The sequence below is a fragment of the Opisthorchis viverrini genome (assembly GCF_000715545.1).
Source record: "Opisthorchis viverrini unplaced genomic scaffold opera_v5_22, whole genome shotgun sequence".
Taxonomy (NCBI): domain Eukaryota; kingdom Metazoa; phylum Platyhelminthes; class Trematoda; order Opisthorchiida; family Opisthorchiidae; genus Opisthorchis; species Opisthorchis viverrini.
In genome coordinates this window covers 1,480,617-1,506,835 of record NW_008751678.1, presented here as the reverse complement: position 1 = coordinate 1,506,835, position 26,219 = coordinate 1,480,617, and the positions used below count along the sequence as shown (strand labels likewise).

The 26,219-nt window shown below is 40.6% G+C and overlaps 1 protein-coding gene across 1 annotated transcript in view; it reads left to right on the top strand.

Moving 5' to 3' along the window:
• Positions 1-26,219, top strand: part of T265_01972 (hypothetical protein) — a gene marked incomplete at both ends in the record, with an annotated part of 69,059 nt that overhangs the window by 35,957 nt on the left and 6,883 nt on the right. The window contains 7 exons of the mRNA XM_009166110.1: positions 76-176; positions 7,099-7,327; positions 7,717-7,824; positions 14,013-14,286; positions 19,844-19,935; positions 22,708-22,827; positions 24,874-25,320. Of these exons, the coding sequence (XP_009164374.1) occupies positions 76-176; positions 7,099-7,327; positions 7,717-7,824; positions 14,013-14,286; positions 19,844-19,935; positions 22,708-22,827; positions 24,874-25,320 (1,371 nt within the window). The remainder of the gene's footprint in view (positions 1-75; positions 177-7,098; positions 7,328-7,716; positions 7,825-14,012; positions 14,287-19,843; positions 19,936-22,707; positions 22,828-24,873; positions 25,321-26,219) is intronic.

The following is a 26,219-nucleotide window of genomic DNA, read 5'->3' as shown; positions in this document are numbered from 1 at the left end:
TTTTAATAGCGTTATTTTTTAATAATTTCCAGCAGTAATCTATACCTTTATGTGCTTGTGCCAATTTTCCTCTAGTGACACGCTTTATTTGCCTCCAAGCATGGAGCTTTGCGGACATCAACTTCACCATCCTTCATGACAAGCGGGATATCAGTGGACCTAAAACCTACTCCCTCGTAAGCTATTCTAATCCCATTGCCTTGTGGGTGTTTTTGGGTTTAATTTACTTACACTATTTTAGACTCTCCTATTTTGCCTGCGTTTTGTGATAGAGCTTGGTCCGTGAGCTTCAAATTCTTGTTCAAATTGGTGGAACAAATGTGGGATGACAAATCCTCGGTCATATTAGTTGTCAGAACCTATGTTTGACACACATATGGTCATTGATTTCTTGCAAATATATGTATTAATAGATTCTGATGTTGCTAGGGGAAGTTTTTTGCCTACACACGTGTCATTTACATACATTTTTGGATGCCGGTCGAATGCAGACGAACTGCCAAATGGAGGCAAATGGATAATATCAGACAAAGCCACCAATAGGTTTGTTTTATTCGGCGCTTTCTGGTATTTCTAAGGATGTGAAAGCATTAGTGTCAGTTTACCCATTCCTGTTTCCCTTGCCTACAGACTAAACTGTCTCTGATCTCACGGTCGCACTACGTTTGCCATAAGTAATTTTCAGGACTACTGAACACAAGATTGCTGTTCAAAATCGTCTTCTCCAGCACTTGATGAATGTCCTCACCCGTAGGCCAGACATGTCTCTCACATAATGACAATTCAAGGGACACGAAACGCACGTTATTTTGCGATCAAATTCTCAGTCTAAGTAACAAATGTATCACTTCACGTCGGAAAGATAAATCAGCAAGAGCCGTTCTGTGTTCAAGAGTGGTCGCAAGTGTAACCATCAGGTTCTCCTTATATTTCAATCTAGTTTATAACTCAAATCCTTATAGTCCTTTATATAATAGACACATTATGGAAGGTTATCTCACATTCTTTATCATTTGGACGAATGCGACACCTCAGAGATTTCGGCCATTGGGGTAGCACATCAAAACACAAACAAGTCAGTGACAGGAAGCATTCCTGGTTTGAATTTCTGTCCTTAACTTATGTCTTCAGTACAGAACACGCTCCACCATAGTCGTCGCTTTTTGTTTTTTTTAAATTAAGGATGCCACTCACTAAGATGGCTGCACTTTGCAATCATGGAAAGATACTGGGCCACATGATGTGAAGTATAGGACAAATTCAACACATTCACGGCTACCAGAATGTTTAAGAACTGGCTTGAATGGTCGAAAAAGTGATCACTAATTTATATGTACAGGATAAAGCAATAAATCATATGGAGCTTTAGTCCCTGTCGATAAAAAGATTATTTTCGCCATCATTCAGTGTGCTGTAAATTGTGTATAAATAGCTGATGCACACAACACACGTACAATTGTCAAGGTGCATTTAATTGCGTTTTCATAGATTGCTATTCGAATACTTGTGCTCAAGATAGGAATAGAGTAAAATACGTTATTGAAACTCTGGCCATAGATACTGAAAAGCGGCAATTTTCCAGCATAACGTCCAAAATATTTACGACACATTAAGATGCGATTGCTCATAAGCCGCTAAAACAGTCTCCTTATCCTTTTAAATCCCACGATGGACATCACTTGAAACGGAGTGCATATAAAACGTATAAGCGCAGCGGTTTATTAGGTAAACGAAAGGTTTTTAGCCCATGAAGCAAACAAGATGTTTCGTTCGAGACAAAAAATGGCCCCTGGAAACGATTCTACATGGATTGTACCACAGTAAACAAAGGTGTAATCAGTCACAAAACACCAACAAAATTTTTGTACATCCGCGGTTTCGCCCACTCATACGCTGCCATGCGATTGAATTTACCAACTGCAGATTCGACTCCCGAAGGGGAAAAAAGTTCCTTCCCCATGATGATTTTTTTTCATATTTGAAAAAATGGTTGGAACTGCTGCTGTTTTCCTTGTGAAAGATATGTGACACTAGTCGAACAAAGTCTAATCCACATGTCCGTAACCAAAGTTAATAGTTCATCATTCACTGGACCTATACCAAGGTTCCATGCTCAACTGGGTTGAACAGAGAATCTCAACAGAATTGGCTTGGCTTGGATGGCCCGATCATGATTCTCCTTCATTTTCACGTTCAAAACAGTGGTCACATAACTGGTTGCTCCTCTTCCATGTGTGTTTCAACTTATAAAATTGTGATAACTCCTCGATAACCGGCCACTGTTTGCATCTTGCTTTGTTCTCACAACCATGGTGTAGCATCTGAACATCAGCTGACCTTCCAGTTTACACAAGCATTGGGAATATCACAAATATACGTAGTCTGCTTGCTTGATGGATGCTAAAATGACTCACAAAAGGTTCGAAAAAGTTGCTCACTCATGATGCATTTTAGCTGAATATTTAGGATTCGTGGTTCGGGAACAAAGCGCGTTTTGGAAATCTGGGACCCATTGATGATCTTTCTCGAGTTCCCATGAACACAAAAATTGCTATTTTGCAAAGAAAGTTTGACCTGCCATATTCTTTTGGAACAAAGTGCAGTTTTCTGGATGACCGATGTCGAAATAGTTTTGCAAGCTGATGACAAACTGCATGGCTACAAATGTATGCTGTGCACAACAATCGGCGTATTGAAGCCTGGATGGAATTCTTCATGCACAAAAAATACATCTGACAAGGAAACAGGTGGGTAAGTTTGGGTGATGGAACTCCAAGAGAGGCGCTGAAAATATGAACGTCAGCAGCAACCCCCAGCATATAAATGTACCAATTGATTCCTTAGTTTCACATCGCAATCCCATAATTTTTCCAAGAATAAACCACGGCAATGTTGTTCTGGGCTACATAGTGGCTCATGGCTTGCGTGATATCGAATCCTACTACCGGTCATCAGCTGTCCACTTGCACTTCATGAAGAAACGACAATGAAGTCCTGAAGCTGAGCACTAATTGGAGTGAATTTCTAAAAATTACTTAGTGATCCTTGGGCGGATGAATGTCTTTTAAGTGGTGCCGCATTCAGTCCCATCCGAATGTGTCAACCAGACACCACTGGTAATTTTACTCAAATTTTTTTTAACTTTCCGAAAGATTTTGCCGTGTTCGTGCCTCAAATGTTGCCAAACCTGTGTAAACGGCCTTTGCCATAGGTTCTAATGAATACCAGACCCTGGAAAGGTCCTAAAAAGACTGTGTAAGCTGCTTCACATAGAAAACGCATAACAGCCTTAGCATTGCATTTTTTATTAGAAACCTACTTTTAGGTCAAAACAGCCGCTACATTCTCATAGTTTGAGAAGGTAAGTAGCCTGATGATAAGAAATGGCATGGACATTTACTCATTCACAGGAATTATCAACAAGTAGGATGGTTAACAGAAGTAGTCTGGCTTTTTCACCACTAGTGTATTCTGGAAGCTGTCAATCGGGCTAGCTTTGTTAATTATTTGTAAACAGTGGTAAAGAAACCTGAAAATAAAATCAGATAGCCTTTAACGTAATCCAGTGCATGGTTAATCGAAATTCATTCAATGTACTGCTTCTTACTGATCTGAGGTACAGTATAATGCATCCCTACCTTGCCTATCGGTTATTTGTCCCCAAGTACGGAAGTTGGCCAGAATTATCGGGCAAGCTTTTCACTAATAGTCTCCGTCAATAGAAAACCATTCATTCGATTAATTTAGTCGGTTTTAAAGACGACCTCATATTTTGCCTATGGGGCTCCCAAAACCCCATTATATAGGATAATCCTGCAGTGGCCTTCCCTAGGATACTCTGTTTTCGAAAATTTCATGACATTTTTGGAACTTTTGCTAAGGTTTCTGCTGCGCTAACGAATTATTCCTAGTCGTCTGTAGAGTGCAGTGGCTTTTCAATAACATTCTTAACAAAAAACAAAACCCAAGAAGATTTACACTGCATCGGCGAAACTCCTTTTATTAAGTACACTCATTTACAGACAACTTTGGTTTTGAGAGACTCACCTGGAACTCAGATAAATCTCCCACTTATGATGTTTCTCGTCCCATATTTAGTTCATTTGAGGTGATTGTCAATTCTGTGAGCCAACGGCTACTATTTCAAACTCAGTCTTACCTGGAAACTCAAAATCATCCTGCGGAAATCATAACAATTGAGTTGTTTTATTCTTGAGGCCATCAATCACCTAACGCTAACTCACTTGCCAAGTTGCTCACCATTTTATAGCAAAACAAACATCAGAATTGTTTCCAAGAGTAGATCAGAAGTGTTCAAGCAGTTTGTGCGACATGTGCATGAGTTTCACTAAAATAGCAGCTTGGATTTTTGGGTGTTTAACCCCTAGTTGTTGTTGTTAACCGTCGAAAAACAGTGACCCCCAATTTTGAGCACCATACCCCGCCGCTAAATGATCAGATGCCCAATCCTGATCGCTAGGATAGCAGTGTGTGATGCCATAGAGTCATATTTTAATTTGTTCCCTCAGCACCACTGCCTTCTGAAATAGCCTGTTTGCACAATACACATGCGAACACAAAGTAATTGGGCGTCCGCATCGGCGCATTTCATCAGGGACAAGTAGCATGATCATTTTAGCAATCCAATTTTACTTCCAGCTGAATGTTCTTAAAACGCATGCATGAATGGTAATGGCAGGCACTAAATTGATACAAATAAAGCTGTAGAGACTTCTTGAATCTCATACACTGGTGTTTAAGCAAACCATTTGCTATTGTTGCTTCCGTGATTGGCCATTGCACAACTTTTGTTAACAGTTGGGGCACCTGCGGTCAGACTAGCTGGAGCTTCGGTTTTGTGACTTCCACTCCATCAGTTCCTTCCAAACTACGAAACTACTTCTCTCTACTTGTATACGAATCAACCTAGAACAGTTAGGGTTTAGTATTCGGAGCTTGCAAAATTCCAGCTCGTAAAACCGGTGATGAAGGCGAATGTCTGAATGCTTGTCTGCAACAGAGCAACAGCAAAGTGTGGTTTTGTCACAAGTCATTTCAAGGTCTGAAATCCGATCACTGTGAGCCGGGTAAGCACATACTAGCTACCAGTGCCAATGTCCTGACAAAAGACAGTGAACTCCACACTGTCTAATTACATTATTCCGCAAAGCTGGTTTTGCATGTAAATGATTGATAGAGATGGAAATAATGTACAATTTTTACCTTGTTCAACCTGGATAAACGGGTAGTCTTCAGAAATGTTGACCGTATAAAAGAGATGACTGTAAATATAGTGACAGCTATAGAAACGAGCAACGGAACAAATGTTCCACATACTTGTTTTCCGGTTCAGTAGAAAGGCAAATTATGGCCTACTTTTCTGCAGCACACAAATATGCCCATACGTGGAAATTAGAAAAATGTCGACACTAAAATATGACCAAAAAACCTTACATGTTTATCTCTCCTAGTCCGCTTGGACATCACTTGTTTCTGCCAACCGAGTCTGAGGTTGTCGATCCTGGCAGAGATGAACGGCCCGATCACTTACCAATCACTTACACGGCGTACCCATATTTCAGCCAACTGCTACTTTTTGTTTTGTGAGGTAGCATAAACGCAGATAACCTTATCCCATCTGCACATCAATAAGTTGTTCATATTCACAGTGTGGATTTCTCCCAGTATTCGTTAATTTCATATCGCCAAAACCATCCACTGTTTTGTTGATCATAGACATGAAACATTATTTTACTGAAGAGGAACAGACAGAATTTTAACAAAGCACACCGTTGTCACATATTTTTGTGCTTGCGTGTTTCAGGCCAAGCAGAACACAAACAAGTCGGCCGAATTTATCTGTGTGAACACAAAAAGACATTCGTTACCCGTTGGCAATCGATTTGAATGCCTTTCAATTCTGATCACGTATACCGTAAAAATTCATTTTTTCGGGAATTCTTATTCTAGAAATCATACAAAAAAGACGTCCTGGAGAAAAACTATCACTTGGCATCAGCTCTGCCCAACGGTAAAGTGACAAAATTTGCACACACCAGATAGGACCAGTAAAACGGGAGAAAGTCACCTTAATTAATGGAATAAACATAATGGAACAGAAGCATTTATTCCATCCAATATTGTGTAAGACGGAAGGATAAACGGTCTACTAAATAACCGGGATTGGAGTGCGTTCACTTGTTCATAGTTGATACAGAGGATGTGAAATCGGGAGACGAATCGGGCAACTCGAATCCATACGGTCTCCTTTGTAATTTGGTCTCATCTTCACAGAACAGCATTGGGCTTTGCAGAGCGAATCATAATTGGTCTTTTTTGTTAAACTTCACACACAAAGGAGATTTTCCGTATGCCGCACAAAAGAGAAAGAGATAAATCACACATGATTCAATGAATTTTGTGCCGCTTTGGAAGTAAAAACATATAAATGCTAAACTAGTAGTCAGTTTGAGGTTGAAAAATCGGAAATTCTCCTTTTCTGGGTTATTATTTTGTTGATTGTTCTAGGTTTTGGCAAAACATGCGAAAATTTCGTTTTGCTAACTTAACTTGCTGACTCAATTATGATTTTCTGACCATATTTTGGGATGCACCATGCGTTTGTTGATTACTACCCATCGGTATGTTATATATTTGAATTCCGTTAGGGTTTGAAGGACTGACATTGAACAATGGATGCCTCATAATGCATGTTTCCCTACTGAATGATTTACATCGTACCTATATACTTTATTGTCAGCCTAACGACTATTCCCGCGTACAGTGGTTTCAGGGTGCCCCCGATAAAAGTACGGGCGACTCACTGCTTGTCAATACTTCCTTACCTGCATAACGGCAAACGTAGATAAGTCATTATAACTTCCACTTGCGTTTCAGCCAGTCATCCGTTTCTGTGAATAACCGAATGACATGACCTGTGGTACCACAAGCCTCACACTTATGTTCACATGAATAGACGTTGCAACTTTGCCCGCCCGAAATTCGGGTAGAAATTGGCACCTAATGGCACTGCAGGAATCAGCAAAAATATACAGCTCGTTTCCACCATATTTTCTGAATTTCTTGCTCTTTATATAGGTTTATGACGGAATTCCCGAAAACCTCAACCCATTAGAAACCAAATATCAAAAACCTCGCCACATATGGATTTCCGCTGGTTTCAAGCTTCCTTCTTGGTTGATGGAACAGAGACAAAGAGACGGAGGGGCAATTAGAAATCAAGATCAATGGTGGACTCATCTGATGAGCCAGAAGCGAGAATCTTTCGCGTTTTCTAAATCGTTCGAAGTTGGAATACGAAGAGCATGTGAGTTTCTTCCCTTTATTCGTGGTTATGACCACATAGGATGTACGTTTCTTCGGTAAGTCTGTTTATGAATCATTTGTTAGCTGATTATCCAAAATACTCTTATTGATCAGTCAGAGGGACGATCCATCATGTAAGGCGTTGTTGTCCCCAACTGAGTAAACACAACAGCCCTACTTCAATATGCCTCACGGTCCACTTGACGCTGAAGTTGCTACGGCGACAATGACACATGAATACTTCGGATGCATCTTGATGCATTACCCTATTGTTCATTGTCGACTGTGACGTTGTCATGGACAAAACGTTACCTTAACAGTTAGACCAGTGTTACTTTCCCCACCCATAGATTGTTGTTGTCCCATCTATCCGATTGTCTATCCCTACAGTTGGACACTGTGACGACGAACGCCTGACATGTGATCAAGGTTGTGATTCAGATGCACGCAACCGGATGTTTTGCTACCGGACCTGCAGAAGTGACGATAACAAATGCGGTAAGAGGCTAATGTCATGTTCTTCATTATTCTGTTTGACAGCAAGTGCTATTTGTTTACCATTTGCCTTTCTGTTAATGAGTTTCATGATGGGACAATATATTTGGGTTGTGACGTTTTCATGCTCGATATCGTTAGAAGCTGCTTGGCGAAACAATAAAATATGACACTGAATGATTGCAAAGATGGAGTTGAGTAAATTGGGAATTATTAATTTGTGACTAAATGCTTATTTAATGCGCGTAATAAGCCACTGAATGAATAAAAAGCGGTGTGCAGTAGTACTATGCACTTCTAACAACTTTTGATAAAGAACGTCATACCGAATGGAACTAAGCGCTCGATTAGATTCTCCAAAGTAAAATTACATACGATAAGCAATATTTGCTGGCTGGGTGAGCATTTTGAATGCTCAGAGCGATTCAACTGAAAGATGCACAAAACACTCCACGCAAGTAAATGTTTAGGAAATTCCACAAGGCCTAGTTAAATCGGAGGGCTATTTGACCACTTTGTAAACCTAGACTTTGCCGCTACAGTAAACGTTTTCAGTCCTGAGGAGCAACAAAGGGAAGAGTAAAGATATGGGATGAGCCTTCCCAAAAAACTTGTGGATTCGGGGTCCAACGACGTCGTGTCCACGAGAGGAAATGCCGTCATTTTGGATCATTCTTTTGATTCGCCACATAAAGATTGTTCCGACCAACAACCTACAACCAGGTTAAGAAAAATATTAGCAGTTTTAATAACACGTGACGTAAGTGCACTGGACAAAGCGCATAATTACTAATCGGTCTTATCCCGTTACCCTACTGAACTCAGAGTTGTTTACTGAGCAGTTCTTCAGTTAAACATTACTACTTGCACCAATCGCAAAATGAGATCAGAGGAAACTGGTTTTCTTCAAGAGTGTATGAAAAACCACCCATTACAACTAAGACTAGGGAATTGTGAACGTCAAATACAATAAAACCCGTAAATCCCCCCGGTTTGTCAACACCCCGCGAATCTGAAACAAACAGCAACGCCTCTCTGCATGCTGAACAAATTTTCATTGTCAGATTTTTTTCCTGCTATAAAACTAGCACAATCCAGAAGTTTGCATTGTCAAAAAATTTAATCAATGCTGAAAAGTTGAGGTTCACTGTACAATTTATAATGGAAGGAAATCCAAGTATCTCAGTTTGTCAGAATGGTCAATCACTTGCTTTCTAATGAAAGTACTATTTTGGCGGAAGTGTGTTTGTTGTGCAGGCATGGATTGACATAATGTCCACCAACCCGTGTTAAGATTGCCTGACCACTGTTCTTTACTATCGGTTTTCTCGTCGGGTGATATTGTCCATGTGCGGGTGGTCCTGAGTTGTAACCCATCCGGTCTCCTCAGTGTAGCCTTTGTTCTTTTACCTCAACAACGAGTTCAGTTTTTGAACGTTGATCTAATAGTCCAGCGTAACTCGGTCCCTGGCATTTAATCATGCGCGCATGGGGTTGATTACAATATCGGTTAATGGAGTTGGTTCCCGAGTACCGAGCTTCCACGAATTCCGTCTTATGCTACGATATCTACATTTTCTGGCTTAGACTCGCGCCCTCCATGAGTTTGCCATATATGAATTGGGAACAGTAGATTGCAAACTTTGGGAGCTGCGCTGTTTACTCATCCATAAAACAAGTTTTATTCCAGTGCGTCCAATGCAATACTTGCTGCAGCACATGCGGTCGAGTTGGTGCAATGTGTAGTTCCTCACACCTCTGTTGGTCTAGATCTTTTGGTTTTGAAATCAGTCTTTCAGTATGGCGACCGCTTTTCTGGTAAATAAAATTTCGTTTGGTTGTAGTAGCCTTACTGAGAACTCAAATCCGTTTGTGATGTACAAGGAGACAATCCGTCTAGTTCACCGATTTTTTGTCGATTTGGCGCTGAGAAGTTATTGTTCTCAAGATTATTTTGATGGAATTCCTCGGGTGTCCGTAGTTTTAAAAGACAGTGCCAGTAAATTCCTCGTTTCCGTCTATATTCGGCCATACTACAGAGCAATTTGAATGCATCTTTTCTTGTGGTTCTTAGAAAGGCTACTCTTGTAACTTATCATTTGATTCGTGTGCCTTTTTCCCACATACGTTTGAAGAAATTCTCCTGTGTTTCTGCACACCAGCTGGTCTAAAAATGGTATGCCATTATGTTCTTGATGTGGATTGTAAATCTGATATCTTCAAAATGTTTAGGCAGTTTATATGCACGTCTCCTCGTCCGTCACGAAGAGACTGGACTTTATCGTGGTCTGACGGTTTGCGCACCTCAGCGATCCATTGAGGTATACCGGAGAGTGTCTCGCGACACTCACAGAGTCTCTCATACCAGGTTGGTCAATGGTTAGAGGTCTGACAAACACAGTCTCCTGGCCCTCCAGGTTGGGGGTTGGAACATGTGGCGACTTGTTCCGTTGAAATGGTAATGCATTTGCATTTCCCGCCAAACACCACTGCCTTACGGTTAGACTTTTGGGCCAAAGGCTTTGGTTGGAGACCCTAATCGTCCTCCTGTCTAGGTGTGGGCGCCCTGGCAGTATCCCAGCCCACGTACAACCATGAATTACGGTAGTGAAGCATCGGTGTTGAACACTGATGTCATGCTGTCGATGATGATGATGATGTGACGTTTCCTCGCAGTTTGGTCCACCAGATCGGGAGAATCACCAGCATAACTTATCCCGATGCGCGCACACCGCGTACCATGCCGCAAAAGAGTCCTGAAATAATATCGCTCGAATACGACCGGCTAATCGATAATGTAAGAGAACCGTTTTGCCTAACGCGGAATCCCCAGACTTGGAGCTGGCTTACCCTATGGCATACAATTACCATTTGGTTCAGAAAACCGCTAAAATATCGTACAACGGCACTTTCTGCTCTACCAAAATTCCTACGACCTTGTCGGATAAGCGGATGACCAAGTATTGCCTGTCGAAATGATAAGTGATGTACACAATAAGGTACTCAGAAGCATATGGAGAAAGATGAAAACGTAGCATCGTTGTGTCTGAGCAAAGATCCGACATTTCTGTAAAATTACTGTTACACTTCCTCAAGTGAATTTATTTTTTTCTTTTATCCTGAAGCTATGCAAGTTAGAGTTTGAGTCTCCCGGATGATGTATATGAGATTTACTGTCAGTACTTACGTATTATCACCTAATCTTCATCGGTCATCCTCTTTTCTCCACCGCTACTATTAGGGTAAAACAAAAATGGTCTGAACTTGTGTAACTTCCAGAACGCAATGCATCCGTTTTCTGAGCAGGTGCGACATTTGACGGTTTATCGCCGCATTTTAAGACATCTCAATTGTCCCTTCTTCAGCAGCCAGCCCTCACATGACCGCCTAAGAAATGTATTTGCTAGCGTTTTTAGACATTAGCGTTCGGTTAGAATCCTTTCTTTACTTATATACATATTTCTTCAGGGTAATGGATGGCACTGGCCGCGAAAAGCTGCATACAATTCACTATTGACAATGAATTAGTCCTAGACGGATATTGGCAACAATTTGATTTGCATCGTAGGCCAGAGGTTCACCGCTTGATTTTTATTCCTGTGTTTCACCTAGACCACCGTCCTATGTATTTAAAAATCAGTAAATAAAAGAATGACCTTTAGTAAATTCGTGGTGACAGGGACGGGAAAACCGAACTCAACTCCAACAAGATCCACCATACTTCTTATACCAGGATTCTAGAAGTCAATTAAATACTGACAAAGATTGAGTTAGAAATCCTCGGCCTCCGTTTAATATATCTGATTTAGAACACGCCCATATTTCTGTCAGCTTAAAACTAAGCCACTTGACATCAATGGTCAGTTTTAATAATTTTGGCGCTTATGTTCGGATGATATACAAGTTATCACTGTTACTTACTGTCACGAGTCTGCGGTAGGATAAGAACTTTAAAGAATATAAATCAAAGAACTTCGAGTTTCATATTACTACGAACTGGCTACGCGAACGCCACATGAAACCAATAGAACTCTAAAGCTATATTTCCTATCTCGGTTAAATGAGAAATCAACGGATATACTAGCGTTTCGAGAGTATGAAGAAATTATAAAGCAGCGTGAGTGGCTTCCGTTCAATAAGGCTACAAGTTATCGGATTAGTTGTCATCCATAAATTTATTTAAGTCACTGCCATGTTCAATGGAGGCCGCTCCCCTTCCCCAGTTTCTCGAAATCCATCCCTGAGAAAACGACCTCACGTCTCCCATGATGTTTACTGACCTTTATCCAGAGACGTCTAGCCCGATAGGTGTTGCATTATCGGTAAAACTGAGCTTAGGTCAATTATTTGTCGCAAATTATGACACTAGCTTCTGTAGAGTTTCGTTTCGCTCGCTAATATTTTTAAGTGCCGTTCAAAGAAGTTGCTTGCTGGCATGATCGCATTCTAACATTTTTAGTTGACATTCCGTTCACTAAAAATTACGGCCCAAATGAAAACACCTTCAGTTAACCTGAAAAGGTACATTACTAATTAGTTATGTTCAGCAAACTACTCTCAAATTTGATCGTCCAAATGCTTACGCTGGCTTTAATAAGCTTTCTTAATTTAATCAGGATCTTTTTCGTATCCTAAAATTTGAATCCACTTGACACTGCCAAATTAACCCTTAATTACAGAAACAAACCCAGGTTCCAGAACTCAGTTTAAAAACACATTTCGTGCCATTTATCTGCCATGCAGAAAATTGATCATCGGTTCCAGAAAGTTGAGACATCCTAATGAGATTTAGCAGGTGACAGTCTACGCTGACCGGTCACGCAATCATCTGGGACTGGACGGAATCCGATCGCACCTGCGCAGGTGCACCACTTGAATTGTCAGCGTCACTCGTGCTAGAAAATTGACCAAGTCTTTGGGTAACTTGACTACACGGACTTGTATAAAAACAAACTATGTAGGATGGCTTAGAAACTAGGGAAATCTTTTCCAAGCCACTGTCGTTTATCTTAGAATTCGGGTGTTAGTATGCTCAAGTAAAACTACTAGACATAATCACTTCGTTGAAATAGCTGTGCGAACGTCACCCACTCATCAAGGTGAGTACTGACCCAGTGAATAAAGCACATCAAGAACACGGGTCTGCGAAAAGAAAGGAAAACATGAATTGAACAACATACAGATTTATTGAAACACAGCCAAGGAAGCCTTATTCCTCAAATGTTAACTTTGGACAAACCAAAACAGAAATCTCCAAGTGAAGGAAGATGTGACCCAGAAACACTGTTGTCCGTGCCTTATCAAATATGGCAAACGTGGAATATGAAAAGGGCCATTGTTGCTGTAACTAAAATGAATGTTTGAGAGGAACATTGCAATGCACTTCAGAGTCAGTCATCTCCGCCAGCCTTATTCTATTGCATTGGTCAATCCTCAGTTTCAGTGTGCATGCATTTGAGTGCAGGCATTTTGGCTATTTTCCCTTGTGTAGTGACCGTGTAGTGTGAGGACTCCTGAATCCTGTCTTTAAAACGACCTCCAAGATACCAAGCTGATATAATAATTCCGAAAGCCTGATTGTAGTTCACCTAATCAATAACCTAGCATTTTCAGGATTATAAGGTTTAACGCTAAAATGCTTACAAGGTTTATAAAAACGTCACAGTTCACTGCCGGTTCTGTCCTTGGAGTTATCAAGCAGGTATATTTCCCGATTTTTCATCAAACACATGCACCACTTGGACACAAACTTTACGCAAATGAGCTACTTTGAAAATAAGTGTTAGACGAGGATCGAACTGAATCCCAGGTAAACCCATCAGTTGTGAGACCTTAACTGAATATGCTGCACAAAGGCCACCTCATGTTACATTGAGATAGATAGTTGAGGTGTCTTGAACAAAGTCAAGCCCAAGCTAATTTACGAAAGAGTATTTTAATTCTTTTGCGCAAAATTTTGTTGTTTGTGGAGAATACAGAGCTGGTGGAAACCCGGGACGAAAGTTATCACACCGGAACCATTTCTCTGCCCATATCAGTGGACTCGGACTGTTGGATCAAACGCGTACTTCTCGTTTTTTGGCAGACTGGTGGTTGTTTTTGTTGTTGTTGCTGCTTCTGCTGCTGGCATTGTTTCTTAACACTTGCCAGCTACCTTTCTGCGTGCTTATTCAATCTACTTTCTTATTTAGATTCACCTCAGTGGGACTCATGTCAATTTGAATCCGCATATCAAGGCGACTGGGACTTGCTCGTTCGAACCACTTCCCGGAATGTTGGGTCAAATCAAGGATGGGACTCTGTTTCGCAGAGGCAGATGAGGCTATCGATATTTGGGAAACAAGTACGCCTTCTGCGATACAGCAAAACAAGCAATGAAAGTACGATTTTTCAATGTATTCGGAAAGTTGGTGAGACCATCAGCGACTGGTTTGTTATTCGCACAATCGATCAACACAACGGATGGTAAGTTCTCAGTTTTTTTCTTCTTTTTGGACAAATGTCACCTTATGTATTCCGGACGAGTTGAGTTAATCCGAGCTTGCTCTAAAGTAAAACATGTGTTAATTACTACATTTTTAAATGGACAGAAAATTGTCATTTTGATACATCTCTTTTACCCGGCAAATAACCTTAACTGGTTGTTGTGCATAAGTCACAATCTAGGTGCAGTTAACTTTCTCAATCCAAATGCACTCACCTTTTCTGTGAATGGCTGAATTTCCAAGTCATATGATTTTGATTCCTGTGAGTTTAGTTGCTGTAACGTTGCTGATGCTTATGTGTTCTAGTTAGCATATGATTATTAGTTTTTAATGTGGTTCCCAATGCATTATAAAGCGCATAATGGGCACGGCTTTTTGAGTGACACCCAGCTTTATTGCGTGGACGATCCGTAGTTCTTGGGGTGAATTACCAGCATCTCCCCCTGGAAACAGTAGTATATTGCACATCAATATGAAATACTGACCTAGAACAAAAGAACGCCTCCAAATTAGGCACGGTGGTTTCTATGCTTTGATGAGCAATCATTTCCGATCTTCTGACTTTGTGATATAAGTGGCACATATGTGCACATTACTAACTATATATTATCACAAGCTGTTGATTTGTCTCAGTAGCAAACGTACAGTGCACAAGCCTAGACCAGGCATTCAATGTGACAAAATAAAACTTTGAAACAAGAGAAACCAGTTGTTGCTGTGACAGAAATGTGAGGTTACCACAAACACAATGAGGATAAGGTCGCACCAACAGCATCGATGACTTTCAATAATACGAAGCTGGTCTACCTCTGAGTGCCATTATCGGCACAAAATCGGTGGGTAAAACTCTTGAGAACCAGCACAAACTGTATATTAATGTAATGACTTACGGCAAAAGAATAGTCAACATGCAAAATCTGGCATGGAACTTGATATCTCAAAAGGCACTCCCGTCAACGAAAACGTCCCAAAATCTAAGCCAGGTGATTTCTCACCCATCAGTTTATCCACTACACGTTATCCCCATAGTCTCATAGTGCATAAACACAATTTCCGCTTTTATCTTCACAAAGCCACACTGTTCCAAACTGGGTGGTTGTTGGTGTATTAGTGACATTTTCTAGCGGACGCATGGCAGTTTACAGCCTCAGCAAAATAAATCCAACCTTCTACACAGTACTCAATATTCTTCGGAAAAAAGTCTTTGATTATCAGATTATATTCTAAGACAATCGAAAATTTGTGTACCAACCCTTTGGGACAGTGTTTGTCCTCAGAAATCAAAACTCCAAGTGAAGGTTGTTGGCCAATTTATTGGTCAACGATTGGGACGCCCGAAGACCAACACATGTGTACATGTGCATGATTCTGCTGCAGCGAGCCATGCAGGAACCCACTCGAAAAATGCATGAACTGGAGCTAAAGCATGGCATCTATACTAGTTCTGTTCTCCTCATTCCAAATGGGCATTGAATTCACTTAAAACCACCCAGTGCCTCCCAATGTAACAGTGGTCACACCGGCAGTTTGGTCCACACACTTCCATTGTGTGAAAAGCTTACTCGGTTTGCGCGGAATATAAAGGTTTGAGCATTCTCTGCATTTGAACATAAGCGTGGTTGGTTTCATGCCTAAACAACTTTATCAAGAGCCGCATAGCCAAAAATCCTGAAAACAGCCAATAACTAATGTGTTTAAGGTGAAAACGCGTTTGCTGATACCCCTTAGGACTGACATACATATAAAAAAGGGATAAAATTAGTGCAAGCCGCTTTGAAAAGGGGCTGTAATGCAGCGTAAACCAGAGTGTTGTCATGTACACAAAATATCCCACTATTAGCATACGCAACACTTTTCCACAACTTCAACATAGCTTTCTATTATATGTGACCTGTCTGTGAGTTTTTTGGGAGGTGAGAAAATCCTTGTTACCAGTACACGGAGCTGCTTTCTACCTCAGCTAGCAGACTACGCTGACTGTGTCTCGCCGTCAACAATAAGCAGACTTCTTGAAAAACAATGATTTGATAAAATGAGTACACACATTTTTATTTCATTTGTGATATAATCAACAACTGACGCACGTTTTCCATTTTTCATCTACCCCGGACATACTTAACCTAAGCCGTTTATCTTGCCCTATATGAACTCTTCCTATGTGTATTTTACTCAAAAGTTATGGCCAACTTAAATACTGTTCACTTGACCCAATTAATTTTATGTTTTGACTCTTTCTAATATTTTTATCAAGTCAGTGTAACATTTTATTGGTGTTATTTCTTCCTGTTTACACGTGAGACAAACAACATTATCCGACAGAATCAAGTGGCTATGATTATGCTAAAAACTAGTTGTAACAAATCAGAATTTATATCGGAGTTCAATTAACGATACTGTGCTAGTGGCTGCACAATGAGAATTTTGTTACAGAGTCTGAATCTGCAAATATCTGTCCCAAATATTTCACTTGTGACTAAAGTGCCGGAGCTTATTGAGTAAACTTTATGAACATCATAAAAACACTGTTTGATACCATTTACGTGATCAAGCAGGTGGGTTACAATGGAAGTACCAATAGTACACCATGATCCTTTCGGAAGACGATGTGCTCACTCGTCCCTTTGATAACTCTCATTTTTTGACCAGTATTTCTCTCTTGATGAGGCAAATAAACTGCACCGAGATGGCCAAGCTGATAAACTTGACACTCAAAGTTTCTGTGATATGAGGGAAAGTGATGAAAACAACCCTTAGTTCGGCTTTTTTTATATGGCCTCTGAACTCTAAATTCACTGGCAGAGTCACTTGCCAAGCATACATGCAGCTGTTTAGAGGTGCACGCTGCTTAGTATGTTGATAGGTTTGTGTTTCAGACGGTCATCCACTGATCACTGCATACACATTTCCCTCGAATCGTGTCCATGAGAAAATCAAATTATTAAACTCTCCTGAGTATATAATGTAATAAATGTTTCAAGTTTTTCTTAACTGCCAATAAACCAAAGACAATGAAATGTGTATATTACCGGCCTAAGCGGAGTTGCGTCGAATTTGTTGCCGAATTCAGCCACCATTCAACGAAGTCTTCCTATCCCAAACGATATACAAAACAACATGCTGTAGATTTCTTGGACTTTTTTTAATTACTAGTTGAGTATGAGGGAGAGGGTGGATCAATGCGGTTTGTTGGTTTGTAGTAGAAATTTTGCATATATTCTCACCAGACATTTTACTGAGAAATGATAAGAAATCGGCCACTGCAAGCGGAGAGACCCCCTTGTTTTCAAAACTGTGAAATATTTCCTTTACTTTTTTAACAATAATGCAACCTGATTAAGGATGTATAACTGCAGTTTGGGTGTTTCCTACCGGTTCCAGTTATTAGAAACTCTGCTGTGAAAAACTGTATCGAATAAACCCGTAGTGTACATTTATATCTTACTCAAAACCATATAAAGGCAGCATAACTTTATCTGTCCATCAGTCTCGTCCTGAAAACAACGCACCAGATAACTTCCCTATCTGACGTTTATCGACCCACCCTGTGAGCGTTATTCAGGGTGTATTCTACAAAGTCAATCATCCTGACTGACGCCCGCTGTCTGAACTATATGCCCGAAATATCTAAGCTTGGGCAGTTAACAGCAGTTATTACTATTTCTCGACATCGCCGTTAACCAGATCACTCCAGAATATAGTGGTTCTTACATGATCACGTGAAATTTGGTCCGTCTATAACATGTTACCTAATGTGGAAAAATGTTTAGCCATTGAATTTAGAGTCACTTTAAAGTGTACCCATTAGCAGAAGCCTCGCGTTATAAGAAACTCTATCATTTCGACTATCAGTCAACGTTTCATGATAGATGCTGATGATTCAGGAATACATGTCACCGCTAACTAATTACATGTTGCTTACGGTGGAAAGTGACTCATCAATTATAACCAACCTTCAAAAACAGAAACTCGTATAATATTAGTTTGTTTTCCATTTCATTTTTGTAATTTCTCTGTAAATAAAAGCAGGTTCCTGGAGTCATGTGAATAAGTGATATAATTTTTTTCGTGAATAGTGGGCCAGGTTCTTTTCACCATCACATAATAGTTTGCAATCCTGAATACACTTAGATTTCAGTGGCTTGCTTCAGAGTGAAGAGATTACTAATGGTCAATCAGTCATCCTAAAAAGTGTTAGCTCACTGGCTCAGAAAGCCGGTATCGATCGATGCTATTCGGTACACTTATAACGATGTGAATAGTTTTATTTCACGGCAGCGATTCACAAGTACCTAGTTTGAGATGAGCTCAGTTAAAAGTTGGGTATATTTTTAAATCACTTTACTTGCTTCACTTCACCCGTAAAACAAGTAGACGGATTACAAAGGAATTCGCTTAGTTTGTGATCACTGGAACAAAATTCCTTCTGAGGTCGATCAACAGCAGTATTTGGCAAGTTTTTTTTTGGGAAAGATGTTTTGGTTTCCGGATCGGTAAACGCCGATAAGAAGATTGATGGTATAGAGTCGTGGTAGTTATATATCCGTTATATGCGGGTAAGCACTATTTATTTGCATATTGAATATGTGGTCTTGTTACATCCATTTTACTCGTATTTGTATATGGATGGTAATTCATATACTACATTTACAAACCGCAATAATTCCAATAGCGTAGATGCCAATGTTAAGTTGCATTCACCGTTATCCATAATATGACTTGTTCAGTGCTAAGTCAAATAAATTTTCGGCAGCAGTCTATTGCCCGATACGAACTGACTGACGCTCATAAGGTATGAGTATTTCCTGGGTTTCCCCACCATTTGTTTGCATAAGTCATACTGCGTTTGTTTGTGTATTGCACTTACAATTTTTATGTATTTCACACTAGTGTGGACAGGAGATTCAGAGTAATTCTTGCAGAATCTCCTGTGTATGCTGTTCTTCAGTCTAACTTGTTGGGCAAACGCTGTAAGCAGACCAATATTTAAGTCATCGTAGAACTGTAAGGTAGAAGCTATCACAATCCGAGGTGAATACATCTGTCGGTCAGTAGAGACGGAAGGTTCATTTAAGGAATGTTTGAATATGCTTCTTACTTTAACTTGATATGGTACTGGACCGTAAATTCATGCACAATGTAACCTCGACCAAACTAAGATAAAAACAATGACTAGAAATATGAAACGATGTCTATGTGGTAATTTCATTGCAAGCTGTCAATAGGCATCACTCGAGCGCACAATAATACTAACGAAAACAAACTGAAAGTGTTCATGTTGACCCGACAAAACTCAAGCAAGCCTGAGTACCGTACAGCCAAATGTGGCCAAGACTGGATTCAAAATTTACTTGCATCTGATTCTGATTCTTTTGAACCTTTCGTTCTCACAGGAGGCTTCGTCCAAATATATTATGCGTGCATCAAGCCGTATTGTATTCTTGGATTCCTGTATTTTGACTTTGAAAATCGCTTAGTTCTTGTACGGTTAACACTGTGTATTAAAACTTAAAAGCCGCCCTTACCCTACTTCCCAACAGTCGCCCACGTGATTTGTGCCTGGAATTATATCAAAGTGGACTCAAGCGCTCCATAGCGGATCGGGACACGAACACAATGTTGTACCGTTTATGTGAGTTTTTCGAAAAAATTTTCGCAGCTCGGTGCCTGGTTATCGATACAGTCTATACCGCTTTCAATCCACGGACAAAGCCTTTGCCGTAAGCGATTTGTTTCGCTTGCAAAGACGCATATTTCAGTTTATGTGTTCAGCCAGACAAACTGTTAGATTCTGAAACCATATTATGATTTCTTATTTCTAAAACAGCCATTGATTGAGTTATTTTATATCCATGTCGATTTGTTGAAAAGTTGCTTTGCATTGAAGTCCGACTGAAGGTATCGCTTTTCGGCATACGTTCAAACAGATTGTTATTTAAATAGCAAAACTGAGAAGAAATCAAAATGTGACTTGAAACTAAAGTGAAAACAGATTAGGACTTTATAGAGTCTAATGCATGTGATAGAATGTGTGACGTGGAAGAAGTTTAGTCACTGTTCAACTCACCGTCACATGTAGTAAACGTAATTATCAGTCAACGGCTTCTGCTCAGCAGTTCAGACTTTTTACTACATGTTTGCGGACTGCTTGAGACTCTCAGTTGAAGATAATGCATTAACTTTTGCCTGGTTTTAAAAGTACGAGTTGATCCTAAACTGGCAACTGAATGCAACTGCAACAAAATCGGTTTCAAACCCTGGTTACACGGGATACGTGAACCACTCGGGCATAACCCTGGCTTGAATAAATGCATGCAGGCTGACAAATACTGGTGTGCACATACAGGTAGAGATTGCCTTTGTGTACAGTCCACTGACACTATCCATGGAAACTGTTAAAAGTCCCTAATAAGCCAACAGCGGCAGGTTTGGTTCCATACCACAGTAATGTATAACAATAAAATACAGAGTCAGTGAAACCGAGTTAAACTAGCTCGATAGTCAAGCTTGAATAAAAAGCACACCGGCTCTCCTCATGATTGCATCATCTCAGAACTTGTGATATTTGGCTGAACTGCAACAAGCGTCGTGGACCTCACGCTTGTGTATAAACTATGCTTCTTCGTAAAAATGTTAGTAATCAGGCTCATTCTCAGTAATAAAAATTCACGCTGGTTGAAACCAGCCGTGACAAACTAAGCTGTAAACTAACAGACTCTACGGCTTCCGACTTCTCACCACTGGCAAGAATAACATTTTTTATCCAATTCTGGCATTTCTGGTACTTTTCCCTGTCTTTCCATGGCAAATCCGCGAAACTGACAACAATTAGTCCTCCTAAAACAGGGACTGTGCTTACCACGAACAACGCAGGGGGCCATGCTGGTGCACGTCGCTCGGCTGAGGTTTTAAGGTGACATGGGATAAAAGAACCCGCATTTAAATTAAAATACACAAATATTGGTAGGGAAAATGTAGAGTTTGATTACTACTCGCTTTCTTTTCGTTGAATTTCAATGCAGCTAATAGCAAGGCGCCGGATTAATACAAAATGAGATGAAAATTTGGGTTACTAAAACTGCTGGGCATGATACTGATGTGTTCTAATCATCCCCGTGACTGCATGAAGCAAGCTTGTAGCATACAGGCTCTATTTACTCTACCATCTAAACACAACCTCAAAGTCATCCAGCATTGGTCCTTCTGTCATGCATTGCTAGACCGCGAACATTGGCCTATCTACTCTAGAAACACTCGCTGCCATTTTCTAGATCACTGGCCAAACGCTACCAAGTAACAAAAGCTTTAAACTCCAATGTTTAGCTCCACACACATACTGGGTGTGTGCGGATTTCACGTTTCAAGAGTTAGAATAATTCCATCTAGTTCACGCCTATTCCCACTGGGAGCAGCGTATTGCTTCTCGTGAAAGTCACAGAAAATTCATTGTGATTCTCTGCAGATGAGGTGCAGTAACAGGACGCTTGGCAAGCTTTCCAGTGAAGAAAATGACAGAGTTATGCAACAGACAGTGTATATTTTCCTTAAAACGTGTATTTTCAAAAAGACTCAGTTTTTCATTTCAGAAAGTTCAAACTTGTAAATTGCAGGGGCAAAAAAGGATATTTCACTTAAAACGGATTGGAGTGTAATGACAGACTGACTAACAAAGTTTATCTAACATTGCATTTCAAAGACCCGTGTAAAACTCACCCGCGGACTCCGCTTCCCTCTTATTCATAGACCACAATTTATGTTCACCATTTGTCCTATGTGGAAACCCCACCCAATCACGTTTTTCCCCATTTCGATTATGCCCGATCGACGGAACATTCCGCACTGTACCGTGCGCTAGCGGGCTGTTTGAGAAATTTTCTTTTTGGCCGTCTGGTTCCTGCAAAGGTTTTGTCACTTTAGTTCAGATCTTTAGAGTCAGGATTTAAAGCCAGCAATTTCGCTAACAACAAGAAACATAATTTAGACGTCCGTGTGAGACAGAGATTGAGCAAAAACACTAGTCTAACAAAAACACCCGATTTTTTAGTTTGTGCATTGCCCCAGGTAATCTCCCTTTATAGAAATATTTAACAATGCCTCAAACAAAGGCCTGCTTTTCCATTGCAAAATCCGGGTTCCGAACCTCTTTTTCTGTTCGTGGATTAGTTACATTACAACCCTACACAGCGCCGATACTTTCGACGCCAGTGTATTCAAATCCGGGAAGGTGACTCGCAAATTTCCGAAAAAATCATGCTTATCGCAATTCTAGGCCAGGAGATATCGCTAGTTTAACCTATCCCGTAAATCCCGAGGAAAGAATGCCAAGGAGTTGTAAAAAGCTGTATTAGCAGACAACACACTCTTTTTCCTCGAATTGTGCATCATCTTATTATTATTTTCCCAGCTTCGAGCCAACAACAAGGAACGGATGCAATGGCATTGTGCAGATTTGAATCAAGGTCGAGGCATAAACAGAACATCATGGTCCCATCAAAGCTGCTTGTAAAAAAAACAGGATTACAACGTGAGCTTCGAGTTGTTTTAAAATTTCACACTTTCAGAGTAGAGAGTTGCCTTCTCAATCGATTGATCCCTTGAATAATCACAGCGTTATCTTGGTCAACCTGTTGATATAGATATTATTAGGTACCACATGCATTTATGCCCACATGTTCTGGGTGCAGCCACAGAATACAGCAGGTATATTAACCTGAAACCGATGTTAAATGGAATTTGTAGTTAACAGACGGGTCTTTATGATTAATCATTCAATTATTTCATTAATAGGTCCTGTTGTTTTGTTCTTAATTGCTTCACCTTGATGAGAAATATTCAAAGACCTGGTGGGAAAATTCTGGGTAAAAAGCGTGGAACACATGTAGGCACTGTGGTGGAGTGCGCCAGATCGTCAGGAAGAACTGAGTTACACACGTATAGTTGACCGTTTCCGTGCTAGTACAGCAAACAAAACTTGGTCATACTAATAGGTATGCTACGTTATCTGAAAAAATGCATTTCGTTCAAAAATATTTCCAGAGGTTTTTATGTGACAACTGTACGCAAGCGTTGGAAGCATTGGCCATATAATCCCCAGGTGGTTTCGCAAATTACCGTCGACTAGTTCACTGATGCTGGCCAGTAACTTGCGGACGTTTAACTGAAATCAGGAAGGCACCATCAATGCACTGTTGGATGGGTACTCACTTTCATCATGCTTGCATTTATAGACTTCTGAAAGAACAACTTTGTACGCAAAACCAGTTGGCTATGTGCCCATCATAGTACTCTGTCTTTCTGCTGTCTGTCTTCTACATTTTTGATGGAACATTTAGGAACAAAGATAGTCAGTTGCTCAACAGAGTTATACCGCCGTGGGTGAAACGATACGCGAACCATCAAACCATCGTGCGTCCGGCGCGGCCTGGTCTGACCAACTCATGGGCTACAACTGCTAGAATGGAAGCATTCTGGTCGCACAGAATTTGCAGGCCCGATTACTGGTTCTGCTCTAGTAAAATGATGCTAACCAGTGCAAAAAGAGTAAAGACGAGAGTCTCTCCTGCCAGTGAATTTAACCTAGTGTCTTGGTGACAGGGTTGCAAGAAATTGGAACATCCAGTGATGAATCCCTTTACGAGTTGATGAAGTATTTTTTTCTTTGCAGACGTGACGGCCTGCAGTTAGATGGGTAGGAGCTACTGTAATAGGTATTGACATTATTAAATTCTTCCATCGAGTTCGCGGATACCACCACCCAGAATTGAGTAGATAAGTACCGAGTACCTAAGTACTTTTCATATACGCACTGATATCGTAGGTATGTCTTGACCAATAGCGTAGGTCAGAGTAATTAAACTGAAGGCACGCAATGAGTTTTTACTGAGTTGCAATGTAGTTGTACATGTCGTGTTGCCAGTTCAGCATGACGGGGTCTGAACCTTTACATGAGTCATATCAGTCCCCCTACTTATACTGACTGTAAGCGAATGCCTTGACGTCAGGAAATCCAGCTTTTTCAAGCATATAAAACACAGGATGCTTTATTTTTCAGAGATACTCATTAGGGCAGGAGGAGAACTTAGCGTAAGAATGAACCACCACAAGGTATTTGGCTTCCCTCGGGGGGAGAAACCCCTCCCACAGGAGGGAGTACATCAACCAATGGCTAACCAAAACAATCCATGATAATGTCTCCACTTTCGAAGAAGCCTCTCTTTGGGAAAACTGTCGGTGCAGGCTGTACTGGGTCGTTAGTTGTTCAGTGCATTTGATTGCTTCACCAGATGTTTGTAGATAGTAAATTCATCCGCATCTTTTAGAATGCTTCAATCATCACCAACAACAGACTTTTTAACCTTTTTTAACCTTTCTAACACCAACTTCAGGAAAAAGCATTGTCTGGTTATCATAGAGTTGAAGGATTAGCCGCAAATTTCTTTGAACTGGAGACTAAATAGCCTATCAGAAATTTTGTCTCTTACCGGTGATTGTTTTTTGTGACTTTCCTGTTTTGCCCTCATTGACAAATTTTAAGTTTGTTCTTTTTCTGCCATTCCATCTAAATACACAGAACCATTACAACCTGGTTACATACGCACGGTAAAGTGCGGTTTGTATCAAATGCGTCTTTCTGGAACGATGCTTGTTAATGCAGAGGAATTACTCTTGCTGACGGGAAATACAACGTATATGACCAAGGTTTCGGAACCCCCGTATCGTCTGTCCCAACAGAAGGAATGGCAACAACGGATGCCACACTTCCAGTCAAAGTCTTTTCAAAACATGGAGCCAGCAGACCAACCAACTTCTTCTCATTCCTACAATCGACACCCACGACAGCCCAGGCCAGTGGAAATCAACCAGAGCTACATGCAGCACCACTTTCGGAAACCTGTACACTGCACCGTAGCACTAACCGATTTTAATCGCTCATTCGGTGTCACGGGCGAGTTTGACGACCTATTGAGGATACATAGCACATGTTCTGAAGATGCGGCTAGTTTTCTGTTAAACAGAAGTAAGTGGTATATATTTTATCGCTGGAATTGTGTATTTATTACAAAACCTGGCGTGGTGGATACGTCTTCTGTTTGACGGGTATTATTTAACAAATATTTGACAGGCTTTTAACAACCCTCAAATAGACTTACGGTCGTTTATGTAAGTTGATCCCAACAGCTACCATCCACAATACAAAAGTTTGGGCTATTTGCCAACCCTGGGATATTCAGTTAGAAACTTCGCAACAGATTTTTCGCGTTTTGTGACAGAAGATTCACTATAAACCAAGCGTTTTACAAGGCGCAATGTCCTTTGAAATCTACAAATTTATTGTTCATGATTGCAGTGCCTAACCTGAAAATCGAAGTACAGTATGCGTGAGCGGGTTCCAGAAAAACGTTGGGGGATGAGGTAGTCTGCAGGGATGAAATACTACTGATTTCTGAACTGGGCTCGTCTATCCTTCCATGAGCTGGGAGTTAGAACATACTCTGGTTGGCAGTGCACATGTGAACAGCACATAAAATACGAAGAGCTGATTTGCCGCTGAGGTAAACAATAGGATTCAATGAATCTTGCCGTTGACTAGGTTCATCTTTTTAACGATCTTAGCAACTGGTTTTCAAAGGTTTCGTCCCCAATCAAAAAGATATGGTCAGTACACGGTCGACACCCTACCGAGGATAATGCGGGTATCTGTCTAGCAACGTTTCTAATTTTTTCTAGGAATCGGCGGCCGTTCCCAAGACAGGATTAGACAAGGAAGGCCTTTTTAAGATACGTATGAACGGCTCACACACATGGTCAATCTAGCAGTATACAAATGTATTCCGTGCAGCCCTATCCAGAAAGATTCCTTGGGTTTTATTGTGCGTCTTCTGAAAGCACATCTTCAACTGTACATCTAGAGCGGAC